Source organism: Thamnophis elegans, chromosome 8 (genome assembly GCF_009769535.1).
Source record: "Thamnophis elegans isolate rThaEle1 chromosome 8, rThaEle1.pri, whole genome shotgun sequence".
NCBI lineage: Eukaryota > Metazoa > Chordata > Lepidosauria > Squamata > Colubridae > Thamnophis > Thamnophis elegans.
In genome coordinates this window covers 14423017-14444385 of record NC_045548.1, presented here as the reverse complement: position 1 = coordinate 14444385, position 21369 = coordinate 14423017, and the positions used below count along the sequence as shown (strand labels likewise).

The 21369-nt window shown below is 39.1% G+C and overlaps 1 protein-coding gene across 2 annotated transcripts in view; it reads right to left on the bottom strand.

Moving 5' to 3' along the window:
* The window catches only part of SLC66A2 (solute carrier family 66 member 2), a 67352-nt gene that overhangs the window by 24401 nt on the left and 21582 nt on the right, over positions 1-21369 (bottom strand). For both annotated transcript variants that reach the window (XM_032223111.1, XM_032223112.1), the window contains one exon: positions 1205-1421. In XM_032223111.1, coding sequence (XP_032079002.1) covers positions 1205-1421 — 217 coding nt within the window. The remainder of the gene's footprint in view (positions 1-1204; positions 1422-21369) is intronic.

Sequence of the window (21369 nt, the reverse complement as noted above, 5' to 3'; positions counted from 1 at the left end):
TATAAGCTAATAATCAAATAATGCTTTTTTAAAGATGAAGGGGGGAAAACGTTCAGGAGATCGTGATGCATCATAAATTCAAGTTTGTAGAAGATTCCAGCTATTGTATATAAAGCTCTGCTTATAACACAGAAGACTGTATATTTCCTAGTTTAGGAAATTCTTTTAAGATTGTATATGCTACACAGAGCCGCGGTGGCACAGTGATTAGAGTGCAGTACTGCAGGTTATTTCTGCTGATTGCCAGCTGCCAGCAGTTTGGCAGTTCGATTCTCACTGGCTCAAAGTTGACTCAGCTTCCATCCTTCCGAAGTGGGTAAAATGAAGACTCAAGATTGTTGGGGGCAATATGCTGACTCTCCGCTTAGAGAGGGCTGTAAAAGCACTGTGAAGCGGTATATAAGTCTAAGTGCTATTGCTACTGTGATATAATTACACTGACTCTTACACAAACACACACATACACACACACATACACACAGTCACATACACTCTGATCTAATATTACATTTTTCTGAATCTTCCTTGCCTCTCAATTTCAGTCTCAGAATTGTTGCTTTGCCAAAGCAGCTTCTTCCAATTTTCTACCACCAATATTCCCACAGTATTAGCGCTAAGACAGAATTATGGTCATACCATATACACTTGTGGATAAGGAAAAAAAAATAGGTTCCAAAATACACTCCCAAAATTGGAATTGCTTTATCCATGGATGGGGTTTATCCAATAATGTATGTATATGTATATGTGTATGTGTGTGTGTGTGTGTGTGTGCATGCGTATACATACATACACACACACACACACACACACACACACACACACACATATATATATATATATATATATATATATATATATATATATATATATGCAAATAAGCCAACTCAGAGTTAAGCTGACCCTTCAATTTTTAATAAAATACACGAAAAGTGAACCACCTATGGATAATTCAGTTGTGAAAAAATTAAACATGAAAATTTTTGATGGCGCTAGCTTATCTGCACATGGCAGAGTTTTCATGGTGTCCAGGCTACAAATGTGAAGGTTGACTTAACAGCGGAAGGGCTTGTCCACAAGCATTTATGGTGTTTTTGTGTTGTGTTATTGTTTTGTCGAAGAAATTCTGGCACTGGCCCTTAGGCAAAGAAAACAACCACATGTCAAGAAAGGCAGAAATTATGGTACATGCATACAATCTTACCTCATTCCTTCAGTTGACCTATTCTGATAATTACGGTAGAGCTGCGGGATACCCACCATGGCTTCAATGAAAACAGCAAGGAAACCCAAGGTTTCAACAAAGATACTGGAGTCAAGGGAAAGGTAAGTGACACATCCTGTTACCCCAGTGAAAGCCAGAACGCACTGCACATAATCTGCAAACTTGTTCCAGTGCCAGAAAGAGTTCAAGTCAAAATCTGAAAAACAATGTTCATAAATAAATAAAAAACAAAATGGACTGCTTTGCCACTTGCGCTTCCAAAAGAGAGGGGGGGAGGGAGGGAGGAATACAGGATTATTTGGAAAATTTAAGGAAACCGTCATTAAAAAATGCAAGCTGGCAAATTAACTGAGACCGTAATTTATACAGTTAGATCACTGATAAATCATAATTTTATAACACTAGGGAGAGAAGGTGACATGGAAAAATAAATGCACAATGCAACCCAAATTTAAAACTGCTTTCGTGAAATATTGTAGAGCAAGCGATTACATGAACCATGATCAGGAATATCATTTGTGGCCAAGTCTGACGTTGTGGAGGGAGGGAAATAGACAACAGTTGTCCTACCAACAACTGATATATCACAAAAGCCACGTTCTGTAACAATCTAGAGCTATCCATTCAGAGAATGACGAAGGACAAGAAAACAGAATCAGAAGACACATTAAATACACACAAGGATCTAACAGCTATGGTCGTGCAACAAAACACAACACTTCTTTCAAAAGATTTTCACAAGATTCTGAGAATCTCAGAGTTGATTCAAATGAAGAACTTCTTACCTTCTTTATTGATTATACTGTCTAGGCAAGAAAGAAAAGTACATTCTCCCTGTGCTGAGAACATTCATCACATTTCTGGGACTAGAACTTGGGGCAAGGAACAAATCAATATCTATCAATTAAATGGGAGATCTTTAGTCTCAGGGATGGGAGGCCTCACCCTTTTCTTCAGCCATTAAATGATCAGTCGAGAATGATGGTTCTGGGAAGTCAGGGGGGAAGGAGGAGGGGGTTGGGGGAGAGGGGGGAGGGAGGGAGGGGTATACATTAGGCTAGACAAGAATTTGGTGGTAAACTAGAACTATTTTGACACACAAAAAATTGTACTTCGATGTCTTACTGATTGAGGAATGATGAAATGTTTGTTTTAAAAGAAATAAAACTTTTGAACCTGAGAATGATGGGAACTATAGCCATAGGCATTGAAGGTTTGATTCTCTAGGGTAAAGGAAAAGCAAAAACATGTTGAAAACATTGCTTTCTAGGGCCTTGGAATGGTGAGTGAGTGAGTGAGTGAGTGAGTGAGTGAAAGAGAGAGAGATTGCAAGTGGCTACATCTAATAGTCATTCCCTATTCCTAGAAAAACTAAAATGAGGTGGAAGTTGAATGGGAGATCCCAAGCAAAATCCAGGTTTGTTTTTAAAAAAATCACAGAGAAAGTAAAGATAAATTGCTTCCATATTGTGGCCAAGGAAAAACATGGACGTATCTATGCAGTCAAAGTTAACCTTTACGTATTTGGGATGAAGGCAACCTATCTAACCTAGCTTCTTTGAGACCCAAGGTAATAGCAATATAGCAATAGCAATAGCAGTAGACTTATATACTGCTTCATAGGCCTTTCAGGCCTCTCTAAGCGGTTTACAGAGAGTCAGCATATTGCCCCCAACAATCTGGGTCCTCATTTTACCCACCTCGGAAGGATGGAAGGCTGAGTCAACCCTAAGCCGGTGAGATTTGAACCGCTGACCTGCTGATCTAGCAGTAGCCTGCAGTGCTGCATTTAACCACTGCGCCACCTTGGCTCTTGGTAGACAGCGATTCACCATCTTCTGATGGTGCAAATGAAGTGAAGTGACTGAAAGGGAAAAAGCAAGGTCAGGGAAACTCCCCTGCCTCCTGCCTTTGTCTTAATCAGAACAAATAGAGAAAAAGGAAAGAATCTGAGGCGGGATCAGCCTTATTTAGAAGACAGCAAAATTGTGTGAGACTTTTCTTTCTTTTTTTTTATATAGCAATCTTGACATTCTCTTGCTTGCATCTGCTGCAGCAAAAAGCACTCTTCACCATTGCAAGCCATCTTATTCGCCAACAGATAGGGAAAGCTTTCTTTTATTGCCAATTCAAAATAGCTGGGACAAAACAATTCTCTGAGAACATTAAAAATAGAAGTCATTTATTATCCCTTCTCTATAAGCACTGCCTAGCCGAGAATAATTATATTTCAGTTATAATGAAAGCCTCACCCCATAATAGACTGGTCCACAACTGTTAGCTGAGAGCAATAAGCCAGACCCCAGTGGGTTTGCAAGATAAAACCCAACCTGATAGATCTGGGGGAGGATCAAGCTTAATTCTGTCAATAATGTATGAGAGCAGTGCTCAACTCACACCAGATAGCTCTGTACTTGGGCTTCCCAAAAAGTAAATTATTCTAATGAAGAGAAAGACCAAGCCTTACATATTTTTAAAGAGAACAAGAGACATTGAAATCCTATCCCCCAAACAGTACATTTAATCAATGATTAACGTTTATTCATAGAGAAGAGATGATGAATCCAGTCTTCAGAGATAAATGGCAGGAGAATTAAATATATAATTCTGATGCTCTGAGGGATGCTTTCATTAAAAGGATTTGCTTATTCAAATAGGACTCCTTTAGAAAATAAAGGGAAACTTAATTTACATATGTATTATCTCCATGGTATGAAGTTCAGACTAAGGGAACAATCTTCTCCAATTAGTAATCTAGTTCATTCAACTGGGAATAACAATCAGTTTCTTCAGGTAACTGCACAAATTATATCTATCATCTATCTATCTATCATCTATCTATCTATCTATCTATCTATCTATCTATCTATCTATCTATCTATCTATCTATCTATCTATCATCTACATTCTATCTAGAAAATCCATCTGCCAATCTTAAATGTACCAGAAAATAAGTCTCGCAACCTCTCTCACACATACACACACACACACACACTCCCTCTCCCTCCTTCTCTCACACACATCATAACAAAGTTGATATTTCAAGATAGGATTAGGGAAGACTTCTTCTGAGATTTTTAAATGGCAATGCGAAAGTAAAGGTCAATTACTTTATCAGGATCCAACTTTTCCATCTACATCTAAGCCATAAAATGTGATTAACTGAAGCTAGATAAGGTTAGATTAGGACTCCTGTGATAAAACTGAAGTTTCATCCTGTCTACCCACTGAAGATTTAGAGCTTTAAAAGATTAGTAGAAAAGTCAAGGACATCTAACCCAAATACGGGATCTCGTTTTTCGAGATTATCCCCCTCCCCCCATAAAATTCTTGAGCAATGTTTAAATTCTCATGGCTCAGAATTAATACATTATTCACATGTAAATAAGATAACTGCAGGTGTCTTTGTTTTTTTGTTTAGAACATTACAGGTTGAAGAAAGCCATAAAACAGACTCCCATCCTGTTTGTTGTCTTTTAGAAACATATGATCACTCAATTGGGAATGGACAATATCCATCTGAAGGATTATCAAATGTAATTTCTTTCTGGAAAAAAAATACTGTCTCCCACCATTCCATTATGGCAAGCGGGACTGCCATTTGAAAATGAAATCTGAAGGAATAAACATCTGAACAAAAAAATGAAGTTGGAAACTATGCTATCCTTCCTATCAGTAAATTGAAATTGTTTTTGTCAGGTAAGAGATTTTCAGTGACCATTTTCCCCTTGGAAACCTAAAACCCGGCACGACATCTCATGTTAAACAAAACTTTAACCCTTTTCATAAGTTAGCTTCTTGCATCAAATAATGATATGAGATTTTAAGGTAGAAATTAGGAAAAGACATAAAGTTACCTAAGAGCTTAACCGTGAACGATCTGCACTATTTATCTACTGCCACTAATGATCTAAGTCTAATACAGCTGCTCTGGTTTTCATCTTTTTTAGGTCTTATATAAAAAGAAGAATTTAATGTTAAGCTAGGTACATCCGTGGAATGATCAATTGGTTGAGTAAAGAAAACTGATTATGTATGTGTTCCCATTTCTACAGCAGAAAAGGTAATTTCATCAGCCTTTAGTTATCTGTCCAAATGGTAGTGTTCAGTCCTGTGTGTGGAGGGAATTCATTATCAAATTGGAGAAGGAATCAAAAGATAATTAAATGTAGTAGCGCAACAGCAAAGACCTATTCAATTTTTTTTGACAGATTTACATGATTAACATCTTATTTCTATATAGCTCATCCTCATGAAGGAACATGTTTCTATTAGCAAAGGAATAAAGGAATAAAATTATAGCTAAGGAATAAAATTATAGCTAAGGAATAAAATTATAGCTAGAAATAACAATAAAATCAACTATCTTTAAAAACAATCGCAAAAAGATTTCATTAAAAAACAATATAAATCTGAAGGTCTAATTGTGGAGTATTTGTTATCCTATTAATGTTGGGGTTAACTGGAATGTTTTCCACTGCTGTCTAAAAAAAGATGGGGGGCAGCTGGGAATGGGGAAGATGGGGCGTTTCTTGAGAATCAATTCCATAATAAGTGTGGTACTATTGAGAAGTTCCAACAACCACTCTGTGAGTTAAACCAGAGGTCTCCAAACTTGGCAATTTTAAGAATTGTGGACTTCAACTCCCAGAATTCCTTAGCCAGGGAAAGTTCACAAGTCTTAAAATTGCCACGTTTGGAGACCCTTGAGCTATACCAACTTGCAGGAAATAGCAGGGGCTCCCTAGCCAATCTTAACGCAAGGAGTTGAATGGCACTAAACATATCGATTTTTCAAATATTAAACTTCTAAGCCTTATTTAATTTGCAGGAAACACATTTTTTCCAATCATCTTCAAATAATTTACAAAACAAAAAAGAAAAGAAAAATCCTACAGAAATAGCAAAGTGCCAACTCAGTCCACTGTTCTGACCCCCTCCTCCGTCCAGTAACAAAAGCCGAGACAAGCTTAACTAGAATGTACTTTTAATAGCAAGAAGCCAAAATCTCGGTGGCTGAAAGCTAAGCAAACAAATAAGGACCTTGGCAGCAAGTCAGACAAACCTTGGCAGCAATCCAGCCTGCCAAGTTAGTTACGTTCTCTTTAGTCAATGCGTTGACTTCTGCAAGAGGGGCGTGTCACAAGCAGTCTTTTTTATAGTCTGGAGAGGAGCCTAATGACCACCAGCTGAGCCAATTACCTCCTGTAATTGCGTAATTGTTCCTGACGCCGAGTAGCTCTTTGATGGCGTGCATCTAGGAAAAACTCACTGCTGGCTTCTGGATCACTCTCCCTTGTCTCCTCCCCACTGGTCCAAGGCTCAGGCGCCACCTGGTGGCCAACCAGTCTCTCTGCGCCGCTTGGAGTCGGAACCCTGTCCAGGGTCCTCCACATCCTCCAGAGCCAACTCATAGGGCCCCTCGCTGTCGGAGTCTGGTGGCAGCTCCAATGGCTCCTGCTGGGCCACAACAGTCCACTATATGTCCCCTCTGCACACCCTTCTGTAATTTTCAAAATTCATTATCATCTTGTTTGGGGATATCAAAGCAGTGTGATATTCCCAAACATGATGGCCACAAACAATTCTTGACTTCCAAGAGATTCCCTGCCCACCTTCACTTAATTTTTTTTAAAAAACTTTTAACTTTCAAATTAACCTGCTATAAGCAGATTTCTGCCCTCTTAATGTTTTCATACTGTGCGAAGAACTACTTCTCTGAAGAAATTACCATGCTGGGAAAGGTAAAAAGAAAAAGAGGATGATCAGATGTAGAAGACAGAAAATCCTGGACATAATCTAGCTATGATTGCCAAGAGTCAAGAGGGAGCTTGATGACACCAAATCAATCAATGTTGTCATTTCTATAAATTCCTCTGGGTTTCATACAGATGTCCTCAGAAAATAGGCCTCTGAAGTTAACTGAAAATAAGAAGTAAAAATAAATACATTTCAAGACACTGCTGTTTTATAAGATCCCAGAGTTCCTTTAAAAAAAAAGCAAAAGAAGATTTTATAAACTTAAGATAAATGGAGTATGATGTTTAGTTGGCATCTGCAGGCATCAGTTTGCCTCATCTAAGAGCCACAGTAGTCTACGTAATTCTCGGCTTTATTTAATCCTCATAATAACCATTTGAGGATAATGATCGATCCAATCTCAGTTAGAAAACTTCATGATTGAGTGTGAGTTTAAATCTGGCTCTCCCAGCCCTAACCCAGGTGATCAAAGATAATTATCTTAACCTTACAGTGTGGTTCAATAAGAAAACAGAAAAATAAACGTTCAGAGTTTAACTTGGGGGGGGGGGAAGACATCTCCATGCATCTCCTTCCCATTTTATCAGATAATTTTTAAAAAGCCAACCCTAGCTCCTGTAGCTTATTCTGTGAATTATGTTCTGATTGTGCAAGCATATTGATGTCAACAAGTTCAGCACTCTTCACAGCAGGACTGCTTGTCCTGTTGCTATAAAAGCTGGAGAATTAAGAAAAAGAAAAAAGTCGATGCAATCAAATAATTTTTAATCCGATGACAGTGCTGGGGTCATGTACCATCCGTTGCCAATGGAAAAATAACTGGGTATCTAGGAAAACTGTCTTTAAAATAATGGGAGGTAGGAAATAAGCCTAGCTGATAACACAAATTAATGCCAACAGTGCAACACCCACACCCGGTGCGATGTTAAACATTTAACCAAAGCCAAATGCTTTAAAATCAAATACACTAATTCTGAAAAATTACTGTATCATATTAGAAGGCACTAAAATTAATTCAGGTTTATACATTTGCAACCATTTTCTTCTAATGAGTGAACAAAAATAATCCAGAAGATTTTGCACACATAGGCTTTATTGATTTGATAGCAAACAACAGAAAACAGTAAAAAAAAAAAAGGGTATGCTTAATGAGAAAATTAGTTTCCTTCATTTTACTGCTGCTTCAGCAATTTTTGTTTGACATGTATTTATTTTAAATACTAAAATTTTCTACCTTCCACACACACAAAAACTTACAATTGCACTTTCTTAGAAAACAGACCATGGTCTTTTTAATTGTCAGTTTTGTTTCTAAGTTTTTTTGAACCTGACAGTAGGACCCAATAACCAATGACTCTAATGCTCAGACACAAACAAGAATATAGAAGGATTTACAATCATTGAACATAACCACACACATGTAAATGTGCAAGTAAGCATTACTGCGGGTTTTCATGATTTTCAGTAGTCATTCGCACATTGTGTTCTTGCTTCTAAATAGATCAGGGCTTAAATATTTCATGGAACTCTTGTAATATTTTGAAAAATACAAGCTGCTACAGGTCTAAATTCTCTGCAATGAAGCAGTCTTTGGAGATCAGAAAAAAGAAAGATACATCTGGAAGTACTTTGGCATTAGAGACTATTGCATTCTGCGTAAAAGCTGCACAAATACATCTGTTGTTAGATGTAATGATAAATATAATGCTGATAAAACTCACTTCCTAGATCCTGAACAAGTGCCCTGTTCTTTGGGGCTTTTTAAAAACTTGAAATCATGACCATCCTATCTTCCCTGCCAGGTACCTAATTTACAAAGACTCAAGTTAAAAGCTGGAAATATCTTAAAACATTACCCATCTTCCCTCCTCCCCAATTAATAATTACTGATGAAAAAGAAGGGGGTAAGAAAGTAGAATAATATCACTGCATTAAGAGCCATGGAGGTGCAGTGGTTTGAAGGCAGAATGCCGTGTTGCAGGCTAACTCTGCCCATTGCCAGGAGTTCGATCCTGACTTGCTCAAGGTTGAATCAGCCTTCTATCTATCCTTCAATGGTTGGTAAAACGAGGTCCCGGATTGTTGGTGGCAATATGCCGACTCTGTAAAAAACTTAGAGAGGGCTGTAAAGCACTGTGAAACAGTATATAAGACTGCTAGTGCTATTGTTATTACTATTTATTTTTATAAACACAAGTTTCAGTTTTTGAGTTCAATAACCATTCAGATACCACCAGAATCTATTGAGATAAACCTTTCAGGAATAACTGGGGTTCAACATTTTGAAAAGCAAATTAAAACAACTGCAAATGCAAACACAGCAATTTTTTTAAAAAGAGGGAGAGGGAGGAAGGGAAGGAGGGAGGGAGGGAGGGAGGGAGAGAAGTCTTTTGATTAATGAGGAAAAAAATCCTGGCTGCTTTTTCTTGTGAATTTTGTACCAATTTTTTGTGTTTCTTAAACATGCAGCATCTGTTTCTGGGGGTTGGTGGGGAGGAGAAATCCGGGAGAAGAAAACTTTATGTTTTTCTCTCTTGTAAACAAAACTGGAATTGGATGCTGGAATAAAAAAATAGTTTCTGTTCCATGCACTGCATGAAGTAACGTAATTGCAACCGTCTTCAAAATCATACACAAGGAGTAATTTCTTCAAGGACAACTACATGCAAAGCAAAACAGAAAACCTTCGTTGTTAGCCTCTCCTCTGGCTTCCTTTGTTATACTGCAGTTTGTTTTGGTCCAGGCTGCCTGTGAAGTTGTATTTATTTACTGTTTTATATTTGGAAGCCATCCAAATCTATGGGAATGGTTGGCTATAATTATCATCATCATCATCATCATTAGTATCATCGTGCTGAGAACTACTCCCTATGCAACTTATTTCCAGGCTTTTTCTACAGGGTATTTCAAATACCTGAAGAGCAAAGAAAAGCGAAAGGGAGCCACTGAGGCTTTTCATTCATTGTACGTGCAAAAGCTTTTGTGGCTCTGCTGGGAAGAGAACATATGGCCCAAACCATAGAAATCTATAATGCATGCCTAAACACAAGGCAACCAAAGGGAATCAAAGGAAAACTTTTATGAACGTCTGTGAATGAATAGAAAACTTTGACCACTTGGAAGAAAACTTTAGTCTTCTATTTAAAAAAACATTTTTTTCCCACAACTGGAGAGGTAGTTTGTTGTAGATGATAGCCTAGAAAGCAGACTACAGATTATTGTCTTTGACTTACAACCAGTGGTGGGATCCTGCCGGTTTAATAACCGCTTTGGTGATTGCACGCGCATAAGCAGTTTTAAGAAAACTTACCTTCCACGTTACTGCTGGGGTGTAACACAGCTGAGGCGCGGCAATCTACTCGGCTGCGCAAATCAGCTGAGAAGACATAGGTCAGTAAAGTTCATGGGCGGGCGGGCCCACCTGATTGTCAGAGCAAACTGGTTTGCTCCCAACTGATTGTCGGAGCTATCGGTTCACCCGAACCAGTCCGAACCGGTAGAATCCCCCCCCCACCCGCTTTACAATCATTTGTGTAGTGACTGCTCGAAGTTACGACAAGCACTGAAAAAAGTGACTCATGATTGTTTTTTACACAACCGTTGCAGCATCCCCACGGTCACATGATCAAAACTCAGATGCTTGGCAACTGGCATGTATCTATGACAGTTGCCCTGTGCTGAGGTCATGTGATCAGATTTGTAGACTTCCCATCAGACTTTTGACAAGCAAGCCAGATTTGCTTAACAACCACATGATTGACTGCAATTCGTTTAACAACTATGGCAACAAGGCCATAAAATGAAGCACAACTCACTTAAAACTGCCTTCCTTAGTAAATAAATTTTGGGGTCAACTGTGACTGTAAGTCAAGGTTACCTGTATTGATTGTATGGCTCCCCTAAGAATGAAAATCAGTTAGGTGACTTTGGGCCAGACACTGAAATTATAAGTAGTCCTCAATTTACAACAATTCATTTAGTGACCATTCAAGGTTATAATGGCACTGAAAAAAGTGACTTATGACCATTTTTCACAACCGTTGTAGAATCCCCATGATTACATAATCAAAGTTCAGATGCTTGGCAACTGGTTCATATTTATGGTGGTGTCCTGGGGTTATGTGATCAGCTTCTGCTATCTTCTGAAAAGCAAAGTCAATATGGAATCCAGATTCACTTAACAACTGTATGATTAACTTGACAAAAGCAATGATTAACAACTGTGGCAAGAAAAGTCGGAAAATGGGGCAAAACTGTCTTAACAAATGTTTCACTTTGCAGCATAAATTTTGGGATCAATTATGGTCGTACCTCGAGGACTACCTGTACACTTTGCTAGCAACAAACAAATGTAAAAAATCCAGAATGTTTAATCCCCATTTCTATTTTGGCCCTTAGATTATATCTATAAGGGTAAAGGTTTCCCTCGCACAACCTCGCTAGTTGCTCTCGACTCTAGGGGGCGGAGCTCATTTCCGTTTCAAAGCTGAAGAGCTAGCGCTGTCCAAAGACGTCTCTGTGGTCATGTGGCTGGCATGACTAAATGCCAAAGGTGAACGGAACGCTGTTACCTTCCCACCAAAGGTAGTCCCTATTTTTCTACTTGCATTTGTACATGTTTTTGGACTGCTAGGTTGGCAGAAGCTGGGACAAGTAACGGGAACTCACTCCGTTAGACGGCCTAGGGATTCGAACCGCTGTACTGCCAACCTTTCTGATTGACAAGCTCAGCGTCTTACCACTGAGCCACTGCGTCCCTTTTATTATATTTATAGTGGTACCTTAAGATGATAGCAAGATCCATTTCAGCACATTTCACACATATTTACCAATATATAACATTGTCTAACTCATTTTGCATTAATTTACCTCAGCAGTTCTCAACCTTTTCAGCACCAGTGACCAATTTTGTGGAAAACAATTTTTCCATGGACCAGGCAGGAGGTGAAGGAACACACAACACAGATCCTTTGCACATGCAGTTTTTCTCACCCCCCCCCCTTTCACCTCTATCTGTGTGGCCCTGGTTCCTAACAGGCCATGGACTGGTACTGATCTGTGGCCCAAGGGTTGGAGACCCCTGATTTACAACATTTAGTTTAAACAATTGCCACCATCCAGCTCTTTCCCTTATGAATTTGAGTTATTTAATGTTGTTCTCACACTAAATACCAGGTGTGATGCTTGGATGATAGCCAGAGATATAAATAATAGGTCTAATAATTTTCACCTTGTTCCACTTGCATTCAAAATCTGCTCTGGAAGGTTGGGAGTTCCTTCAGAACAGGTCTGGGGATGTGAGGCAGGAAAGATAAATCCCATCGGGCAAGCAAAAATCCATTTGCATGATGCTAAATGAATGCTTCGTTTCCTAAGAGGGTGCTGTTTGTTTTCTGGTCAATTATGACCTAATTGTACTGAACAACCTACAGAGAAAAAGCAGCAATTCCGCTTGATTAAACTTGACTCTGCTCCAAGTCCCACATATAAAGCAACAGCAAAACAGTTTTTAGAATAAAATATGATACATAATTGAATGAATTACTATTATCCTATTGCAGAAGAGTCCCCCAAATAGCTCCCAGATTTTTCTCAACACAACCCAGTCTTATTATTTAGTTTATACCAATCAGGGCAAGTGTTGGGGACAGCTCTTAAATACAGCTGAATACTAAAGCAAAATAAATCATAGAGAGGGGCCAAATTCAGGAAAATACACTGCTGGCTGATAGAAACTTTAGGTATTGGACCTGGGTACTTGAGAGACCGCCTCCTGCCAATCACCTCCCTACGACCAATTAGATCCCACAGATTAGGCCTCCTCCGAATACCAATGTCGACTGTCGACCCCTCGGGGGAGGGCCTTCTCTGTGGCTGCTCCGGCCCTCTGGAACGATCTCCCCGTGGAGATCTGGACCCTCACCACCCTTCCGGCTTTCCGCAAAGCCACTAAGACTTGGCTGTTCCGGCAGGCCTGGGACTGATGAGTTCCTGGCCCCACTTAAACTGTTGTGACTGTTGTTTTGTTTTTAACTTGCTTGTCTTGTGTTCTGTTTGTATTCCTCTTCCCTTTGGTTTGTTAGCCGCCCTGAGTCCCTCGGGAATAGGGCGGCATACAAGTTGAATAAACATTCCAAACAAACATTCCAACATTCCCTACCTATCCATCCATGATCCTGCTTGAGAAATCCATATCTCATTTGTATCTAGTACTACTTGGATTGCATACGCTGTACCTAGGAGACTGTCAAACAGCTTTTGCAACAGGAAGTCCTCTTATCCCAACCGAATCCAATAGATAGACCACAGCAGATTGCAACATCCCAGCTAAAAAGATCAATTACCTTTCCAAAAAGAAAATTCTTTCTACAGAGCCTCTGTTACTAATCAGAGAGAACCTGGGTATAAAAATCACACCATAAAATCATTTTGTAGCTCTCCATCCACAACCACTATAAGTATGCATAATAATTAAAGCTTAGTCAGATTGATAATGTCTTCATGGCTATGTTGGGATTTATGGGGCATTTAAGCAAAGTGTCTGAATGGCACCAAATTGTATAAAGTTGCATACTCTGAATGAATCATACAACATTCCCGTTCTGGAGGAAAGGGGAGTTCAAAGAATCAAGCAGAGATTTATTCTGCCTTTCTCATCAAAGCACCAAACTATTTTTGCAAGGATCCCTCAACCCTGAGGCTTTTTCTTTAATGAATGGATGGATATTTATAGTCAAAGCCATGTCCTTTCATTTATCATATCAATATACATGTATCACAAATTTTTATTCTGCGAAGAGCTTTTCCCTTTAAAAAAAAGCTTAAGCTCTCTATAGTGTTCTTAAATCAAATTAGAAAACCAAGTCGTATTTTGTCCCAGAATGGTGGAGTAATGGGAACATCTAATCTACAATGTAAAGGCAGCCATTGTACACCAAACCCTTTCCAACCTGGTCTCCTTGAAAGTGCAGAACCAACAATTTCTAAGGCACCATGGGAGTTGACTGAAGCTTCAGGACAATTGAGTCTCACCATCTTTGAAGGAAGTCAGGTAGAAAAAAAAAAGATACAGCCTGTTCTCCCCACTAAACGCTGTATTTATTTGAAATCAATGGGTAGGACATGACCAAGCAGAGCCCATGAGCGGGATCAAACACGTCACCAGTTTGGCGTCGTTACATTCCCACAAGAAACCTAAGTCCTGTGCTGCCCGCACCCTTGTGAATTCTGTTGACCCTTATCAAGGAGGACCAATTTGGCTAGACCATTAATAGATCAGCTTCTTATGTATAGGTAGCATGGAATAAACATTTAGTGCTCTGAATTCTACCCCTGCTGTTCCTGGTTTCTCGCACCAGACAAATGTTATCACCAGACCTAGATCAAGACTCTGTATTTTTTTAAAAATTTTCAAGTGTATGCTATGGACATTCTTTTAAAAATGCCCCCCAAGGACAGGAAGCACATTTACCAGAAGGCAAACTGGGTGAAATTATAACACTTCCTCTCAGGGAGCCTGGTTTTTTCCTGGGTACACAGCACACACCAAAACAAACCCTGGGTTGTACTCCAACCCTAACTGTAACCCTAACTCTCTTACTCTCTCTCTCACTGATGGAAAATACAAAATCTGCACATTGTTTTCCATGAACGACTTTGAGTTCAATGTGGGGCTGGACTAGAGGCACTGTAAGAAATATAAATTACATTCACGCAAGCTTCAGATTTTTGTTTGACAATGTTATTAAATTGTGGTTTTAAAATAATTCCAATACCCAGAACCACTTACTTCAAACACATTTTATAACGCACATGGATGTTCATTTAAGATATTTTCATAAAAGTTTTCAGTACATATTGAATATGTTTTTCTTTCAAAAGTTCCAAATATAGAAAAAAAAATCAGTTTCTCTTCTCATTCCTCTGCCTTTAAGTATATTCCACACGACTGTCTAAATGTTTGCCGGGTAATGATTCAATCACATCTCAGAGGTCAGAACACGCTTCTTGGTATTTTTGCTGCACCTCCATACTTTCCCTTAAGACTTGAGAATACATGTTTTTTCTGTCTAACTCAAAGTCTCAAGTTAATATTTTGAAAATCTAGGGGCACCCTCAAGTGTTCAAATATAGCAATTGCAGCTTTCATAGCATTTTCAGATACCGTATGTCACCTCAAAGTTTTCATCTTGGCATAAAAGCTCTTTTGTCCAGACTAACTTTTTATCTAAATTGCCCATTTCCAAAAGTACAAATCTTTATCATTAGCATCTATCATAATCCATGCATATTTGTATCTAAAATTACCATCCTGGAGCTACCCATACACTTATGATGTGTACATTATCTTGTGGCTAAGGAGATCCAGCAGTTAAGACAACCGGGTGCCCTACAAATATGGCCAAGGTGGGTGTGGCCAGCTGGACGTCAGGGTTGTGTTTGACCTTGGGGGCGCCTGTGATGGCCTGAGCGCTCTGCCAGAGAAAACCGGCTCCTGAACTCTGTTTTAGGCTTCCTAAAGCCTAAAATGGAGACAGCCTCCTGCAACCCTCTGCTAGTAAAAACACAGCTCAGGAGGCACAAACTCCGTTTTTGCTGGCTGAGGTACCATGGGCCGGTCCTTCACTATTTCCAGGGTGGCCCGCGGGCCAGATCTAAACACCCTGCAGCCTTGAGTTTGACACTCTTGGCCTAAACTGACTGAAGGAGAAAGTTCTCCAGAACACCAGTCAGGAATTTTCTAGAAGGAGCATGCTTGGCAGAAATGCCGATGATGGGGCTAACTAAATTCACCATTATTATCTCTTCAAGCTTCTTTTGTTTTTTGGAAACTATTCAACTTTTCCTGTTTTGAGAGTTGGAAATGGATATTAACAATACTGCTATTTGTATTCCATCTTCCATATATTTTATGGAAGATGGAAGGCAAATGCCTGTATTTTTAATATGCAGTGCAATTCTTTCTCTTTTTCTATGGCTGCTATTTCTTGAGTAAGTCATGTACTGCATTCAAAACATTTGTCATCCTACCAGTCTCTGCTACATCTTTAAATTATTTATTGCTCTACAATAAAAATTCAAGCTCATTCCATTTAATTCCCATAATCCAAACTTGAGTATGTAGATAATTAAGGCAGTGAACTTCATGAATTAATGGTTTTTTCCGATTATTCACGGAACCATTTAATAGGTTCTAGTATAGTTATTTCCATTCGCCTCTAGAGTACATAAATTCTTATTTATAGATTTCCTTCCCCAATCCCAAGATTCAATGTAAGGTCCTTTTGACCAAGTTTCACATGATTTGATCAAGCACAGCAGAGACCCAATCTCTCCCAAGGGACCATTGCTCTAACACAGTGTTTTTCAAACTTGGGAACTTTAAAATGTGTGGACTTCCAACTCCCAGAATTCTGGAAATTGAAATCTACCCATCTTAAAATTGCCAAGTTTGAAAAATACTACTCTAACAAATCATTTGCAAAATTCTTCTTTCCTTCTTCATCACCTTTCATTAATTGGAGGGTGTATGAAAATACCTACCAAGCTCCCAAATATCCCAGTTCCCTTCACAGATCTTCACAGCCCAAGACGTGGTTATACCTGATCTTGATAGTTATCACTTGTTCTGATGTAAAAGAACAGGAAGGGATACATGTCAATTGCTTAATGAGTCATAGCAACTTTCTTTCATTCTTGGCTCTGCTCCCAACTGTACTTCATGAGCCAGTGAATCCAGATTGTACATATTTGTTCTTCATAGTAAGGAGTCATCAACCACCTAACTCTCCTTTGCCTTCTTGTAGATAGGAATTGCATTGCGCATCTTCTGCCTAGCCCAGTCTAGTGTTTCTTCCTTGCAAACTCAGAAATTTGAGGCCCTTCTCGGAGAGCTTATTGATGAATTCCAACAGTGTGGAAGATTATCTTCTATACCTCTTAGTTTTCTCTCTTTTTCTCACTGCTTTGTTTGATTCTTATTCTAATAGATCTTTATGTTCTCTTTCAGTTCCTGTTGTTGTTCCTGTTTTGTTTAAATCTAATAAATCTTCATCCTGCCTTATAAGCTGAAACATGGTTTTGCACGATTTTACTTTCCAGCACAAGCCTGCACTTGCTTCATGGAGAGCTTGTTTTGAGACAAAAAGACCATTGGTTCTTACCTGAAGGGTCCTTCTCTGCACACTGCGGGAGAGTCCAAGAATGGGTATTATCACAGTCTGCTTGCCCTGGACTGAGAAGTCTTTTCCCTGGCCATGCCTCCTTGCGTGGCCACGTCTCCCCAGAAAAAATTCTCAGTCCAGCCAGGGCAAGCAGACTGTGATAATACCCATTCTTGGACTCTCTAAGCAGTGTGCAGGAGAAACACAAACCTGCCACATGTATTTGGGGTCATGACCGCATAATCAGATCTGTTCTTTTTCACTTGTGTTTCTTAAGCTAGAGAAATGTTTTGGGACCTTCTTGTTACTTACCTAGATTCTTAAGTTTTTTACACAACATCAACTGAGAGGAAAAACTAGTTAGAGCCGAGGTGGCATAGTGGTTAGAGTGCAGGCTACTTCAGCTGACAGCTAGCTGCAGTTTGGCAGTTCAAATCTCACCGGCTCAAGGTTGACTCAGCCTTCCATCCTTCTGAGGTGGGTAAAATGAGGACCCAGATTGTTGGGGGCTGACACTGTAAACCACTTAGAGACGGCTGGAAAGCACTATGAAGCGGTATATAAATCTATTGCTAGAGGCTTCGTACTTGAACTTCCCTGCTATAGCCAATGGCCATGACTTTATCACAACCAATAAAGACTATAATAGTTGTGATAACAACACTTGTATCTGTGGTACCTTACTTTATTACTTTTAGTTTCAAGACTAATATAAATTAATCCTCCAATGTTTCATCCTCTTTACTCTAAATGGGAAAAGGTAATCCTTGCTGAATATTATCATTGATCCAATGTAACATTTTATTTATACAGCTGAAATTTCAGGAGAAAGAACCCATAAGGAGCAACAAGTTAAGGCAGGGTACCCAATTACAGCGCACTCTAAAAGTAAAATTTCCAATAATCGATAAACAATTCCATTGGTGGTTTGGGGAGATGCAGTTTTAACTTGGGGAACACTAAAACAGAATATGTCTTCATTCCTCTTCCTTTTTAAATCGTCTCTCTTGTTTTCCAGTTTCAAGATGCAAGCATCATAAAATTAAAAGCTAGAATGAAACCTCAAAGAACCGCATACTCAGCAAAATCACAGCATTAGATATCAAAGACAAAAAAATTATCCTATAATTGAGAGTCCTAGCTTAATGGTACTCTGTTAGAAAAATCACAGTTCTGACTCTCACATACTGTTTCAGCTGGCCTCCTTCAGAGCAATAAGGAATGGAAAATATAATAGTTACAGAGACAGACTAGATTCTATCATCATTAGCGAAAGTAGGACCCTGCAAAATAGGGCAACAGTATGAAATATTCATACACCAAGCAATTAAGATACTTATATTTAATCTTGCATTTTTAAATGAGATTTCCTTTAGGCGGGCAAAATCTTACACTAATCTATGCAAAATGTTAATTAGATTAACATTCATAATTGGAAACTGGCTGGTAATTTCAACAGATGGAAAGGAAGAAGGAAAGGACATTGTTATAGGAAGTGCGGGGCAGTGAAATTTCAAATACAGGAAAAGCTAGGAAAAAACCCTTCCTGGCTGGTTTTAAATAAGAACGGCTTTCCCACCTCGAAAATAGTAAGTTATTTTTAAAAAGACCATCTTTACCAATTCAAGTTATATCTATGTACCTGAGCTGAATTGATAACAGCAACAATAATTTTCTCTCCAGATGAATATGCTGCAATCTTTTATAATAATCCCACAATAGGAATTATTAGAAAAACAATTTCCCTAATAATGATTAGAATATATATATATATGTTGTATTTGTGCTGATAAATAAATAAATACAGCACAGGTTCCAATCCCAGTAAGGGTATGGCTAGCTGATAAGAGCTAAATAGCTTGAAATAGATTATACTAGTCTCCCTTTATTTATTTATTTATCAGCACAAATACAACACAAATGTAACAAAGGCAACAGTAAAAATATTGGGTTTATGTCTGGATGGTCTCTTATGACAAGCCGATGGACAGAGAATGGAAGCAGTGAACTTCCTCCCATATTTGGGCATACCAGGGGTTGTGACTTTAAATATATATATATATATATATATATATATATATATATATATATATATATATATATATATATATATATATATATATATATATGAAAAATAAATATAATACCACTAAAGCTATAATAATAGATGTTAATATCCCAGAACAACATAACAAATTTATGGTCAAAAATATTGCACAATAAATCAGTTGGCAATAGCCAAAATGACAAATCATATCAACCAGCTCCGAAAGCAATCAATAGGAAAGTTTATCATTTATATTAAAGCTGGGTATGAAAAAAGAATTTGTATTTTCTTTAACCTCATCACTCCCCACCCCCCAATTGTATTTTGGACTTTCTTCCAAAACTGCAGGTGGGCTCCAGTTCAGCAGAAGAGTATTCAGACATATTTTGTTTCTGCTGTTTCAGGCTAAATCTTCAGGCAAAGATGACACGGCCAGTACATCTCACCCCTCTTTTCTCTTCATGGTTTGGGTTACATCTCACCTGCTGATTTTCTTAATAGCAATAGCAATAGCAGTAGACTTATATACCGCTTCATAGGCCTTTCAGGCCTCTCTAAGCGGTTTACAGAGAGTCAGCATATTGCCCCCAACAATCTGGGTCCTCATTTTACCCACCTCGGAAGGATGGAAGGCTGAGTCAACCCTGAGCCGGTGAGATTTGAACCGCTGAACTGCTGATCTAGCAGTAGCCTGCAGTGCTGCATTTAACCACTGCGCCACCTTGGCTCCTTCTTTTCCTTTTCTCTCCTTGGGTTTAAGTATAGCATTACTGAACCAGTCATCAGCCTCCCATCTTCCCAGCACATTTTTCCTTATCTCCACTAAGCCGTGTTGTGCACCTTTTGAATTAGTTAATGTCTTTGGCCTGTTCCCTTTCTCTCCCAACTCAAAACACAGGTTTGTGAGTTTCAGTCTAGATGCAGACCATCCCAAATAAATGTTCTGCATATGGAATGCTCGTGCAACTAATTTTATATATTCCTAATTCAAGACTCACTGGAGAAGAGCCTAATGCTGGGAAAGATTGAGGGCAAGAGAAGAAGGGGACAACAGAGAATGAGGTGGCTGGATAGAGTCACTGAAAAAGTCGGTGTGAGTTTAAATGGACTCCAGAGGATGGTAGAGGACAGGAAGGCCTGGAGGAACGTTGTCCATTGGGTCACAATAAGTCGGACACGACTTCGCAACTAACAACAACAAATTCAAGAGGTGCTTTGATATTTGCAGGATTTATTTATTTATTTATTTATTATTTATTTGTCTTGTATGCCGCCCACTCCCGGAGGACTCCGGGCGGCTCACAAAAGACAAGGGAAAGGGGGGAATGAGACAAAGACAACATATTAAAAACAAAACCAACATTCACAATTTCTGTGGAGGTAGATGCTTCTCAGCTCCCCCCAGCCTGCTGGAACAGCCAGGACTTGGTGGCTTTGCGGAAGGCCGGGAGGGTAGTAAGGATCCGGATCTCAACAGGGAGCTCGTTCCAGAGGGCCGGAGCTGCAACAGAGAAGGCCCTCCCCCGGGGAGTCGCCAGCTGACATTGGCTGGCAGATGGAATCCAGAGGAGACCCAACCTGTGTGATCTAATTGGTCTGAGAGAGGATGCAAATGTAGCTCTTCTCTTTCAGCCTAAATCAGAGGTCTTCAAACTTGGCAACTTTAAGACTTGTGGACTTCAACTTCCAGAATTCTCCAGCCAGCAGAGCTGACTGGAGAATTTTAGGAGTTGAAGTCCACAAGTCTTAAAGTTACCAAGTTTGAAGACCTCTGCTCTAAATTAAAGCAGCTATGTTCCTTACGTGGCTCATACGTGTGGTGTTCTGGAAGCTGTTCCTGACTGTTTCAGCATGAACAAGAAAGAACTCGCTGTGCATGCACATGAACAGAGAAACAGCCAAAGCAGATCTCAAAACAACTATGCCTGCAAAATATGCAGTTTTAACAATAAGATGAGAGAGGAACTTCATTTGAACTCCCATATATTGTGAAGTTTCTCTTTACACACTTCTATCATGTACAGATCTCAACTGAAACAAGAGGCATCTTTCAATGACAATAATTACCACATCTGAAGCTCCCCAAGAGTGTTTACTACCAGGAAAAATGTTATTTATCAATATTATCACCATATAGTTTTAACGATCCTAAAGCAGGATGCTAAACAGAAACA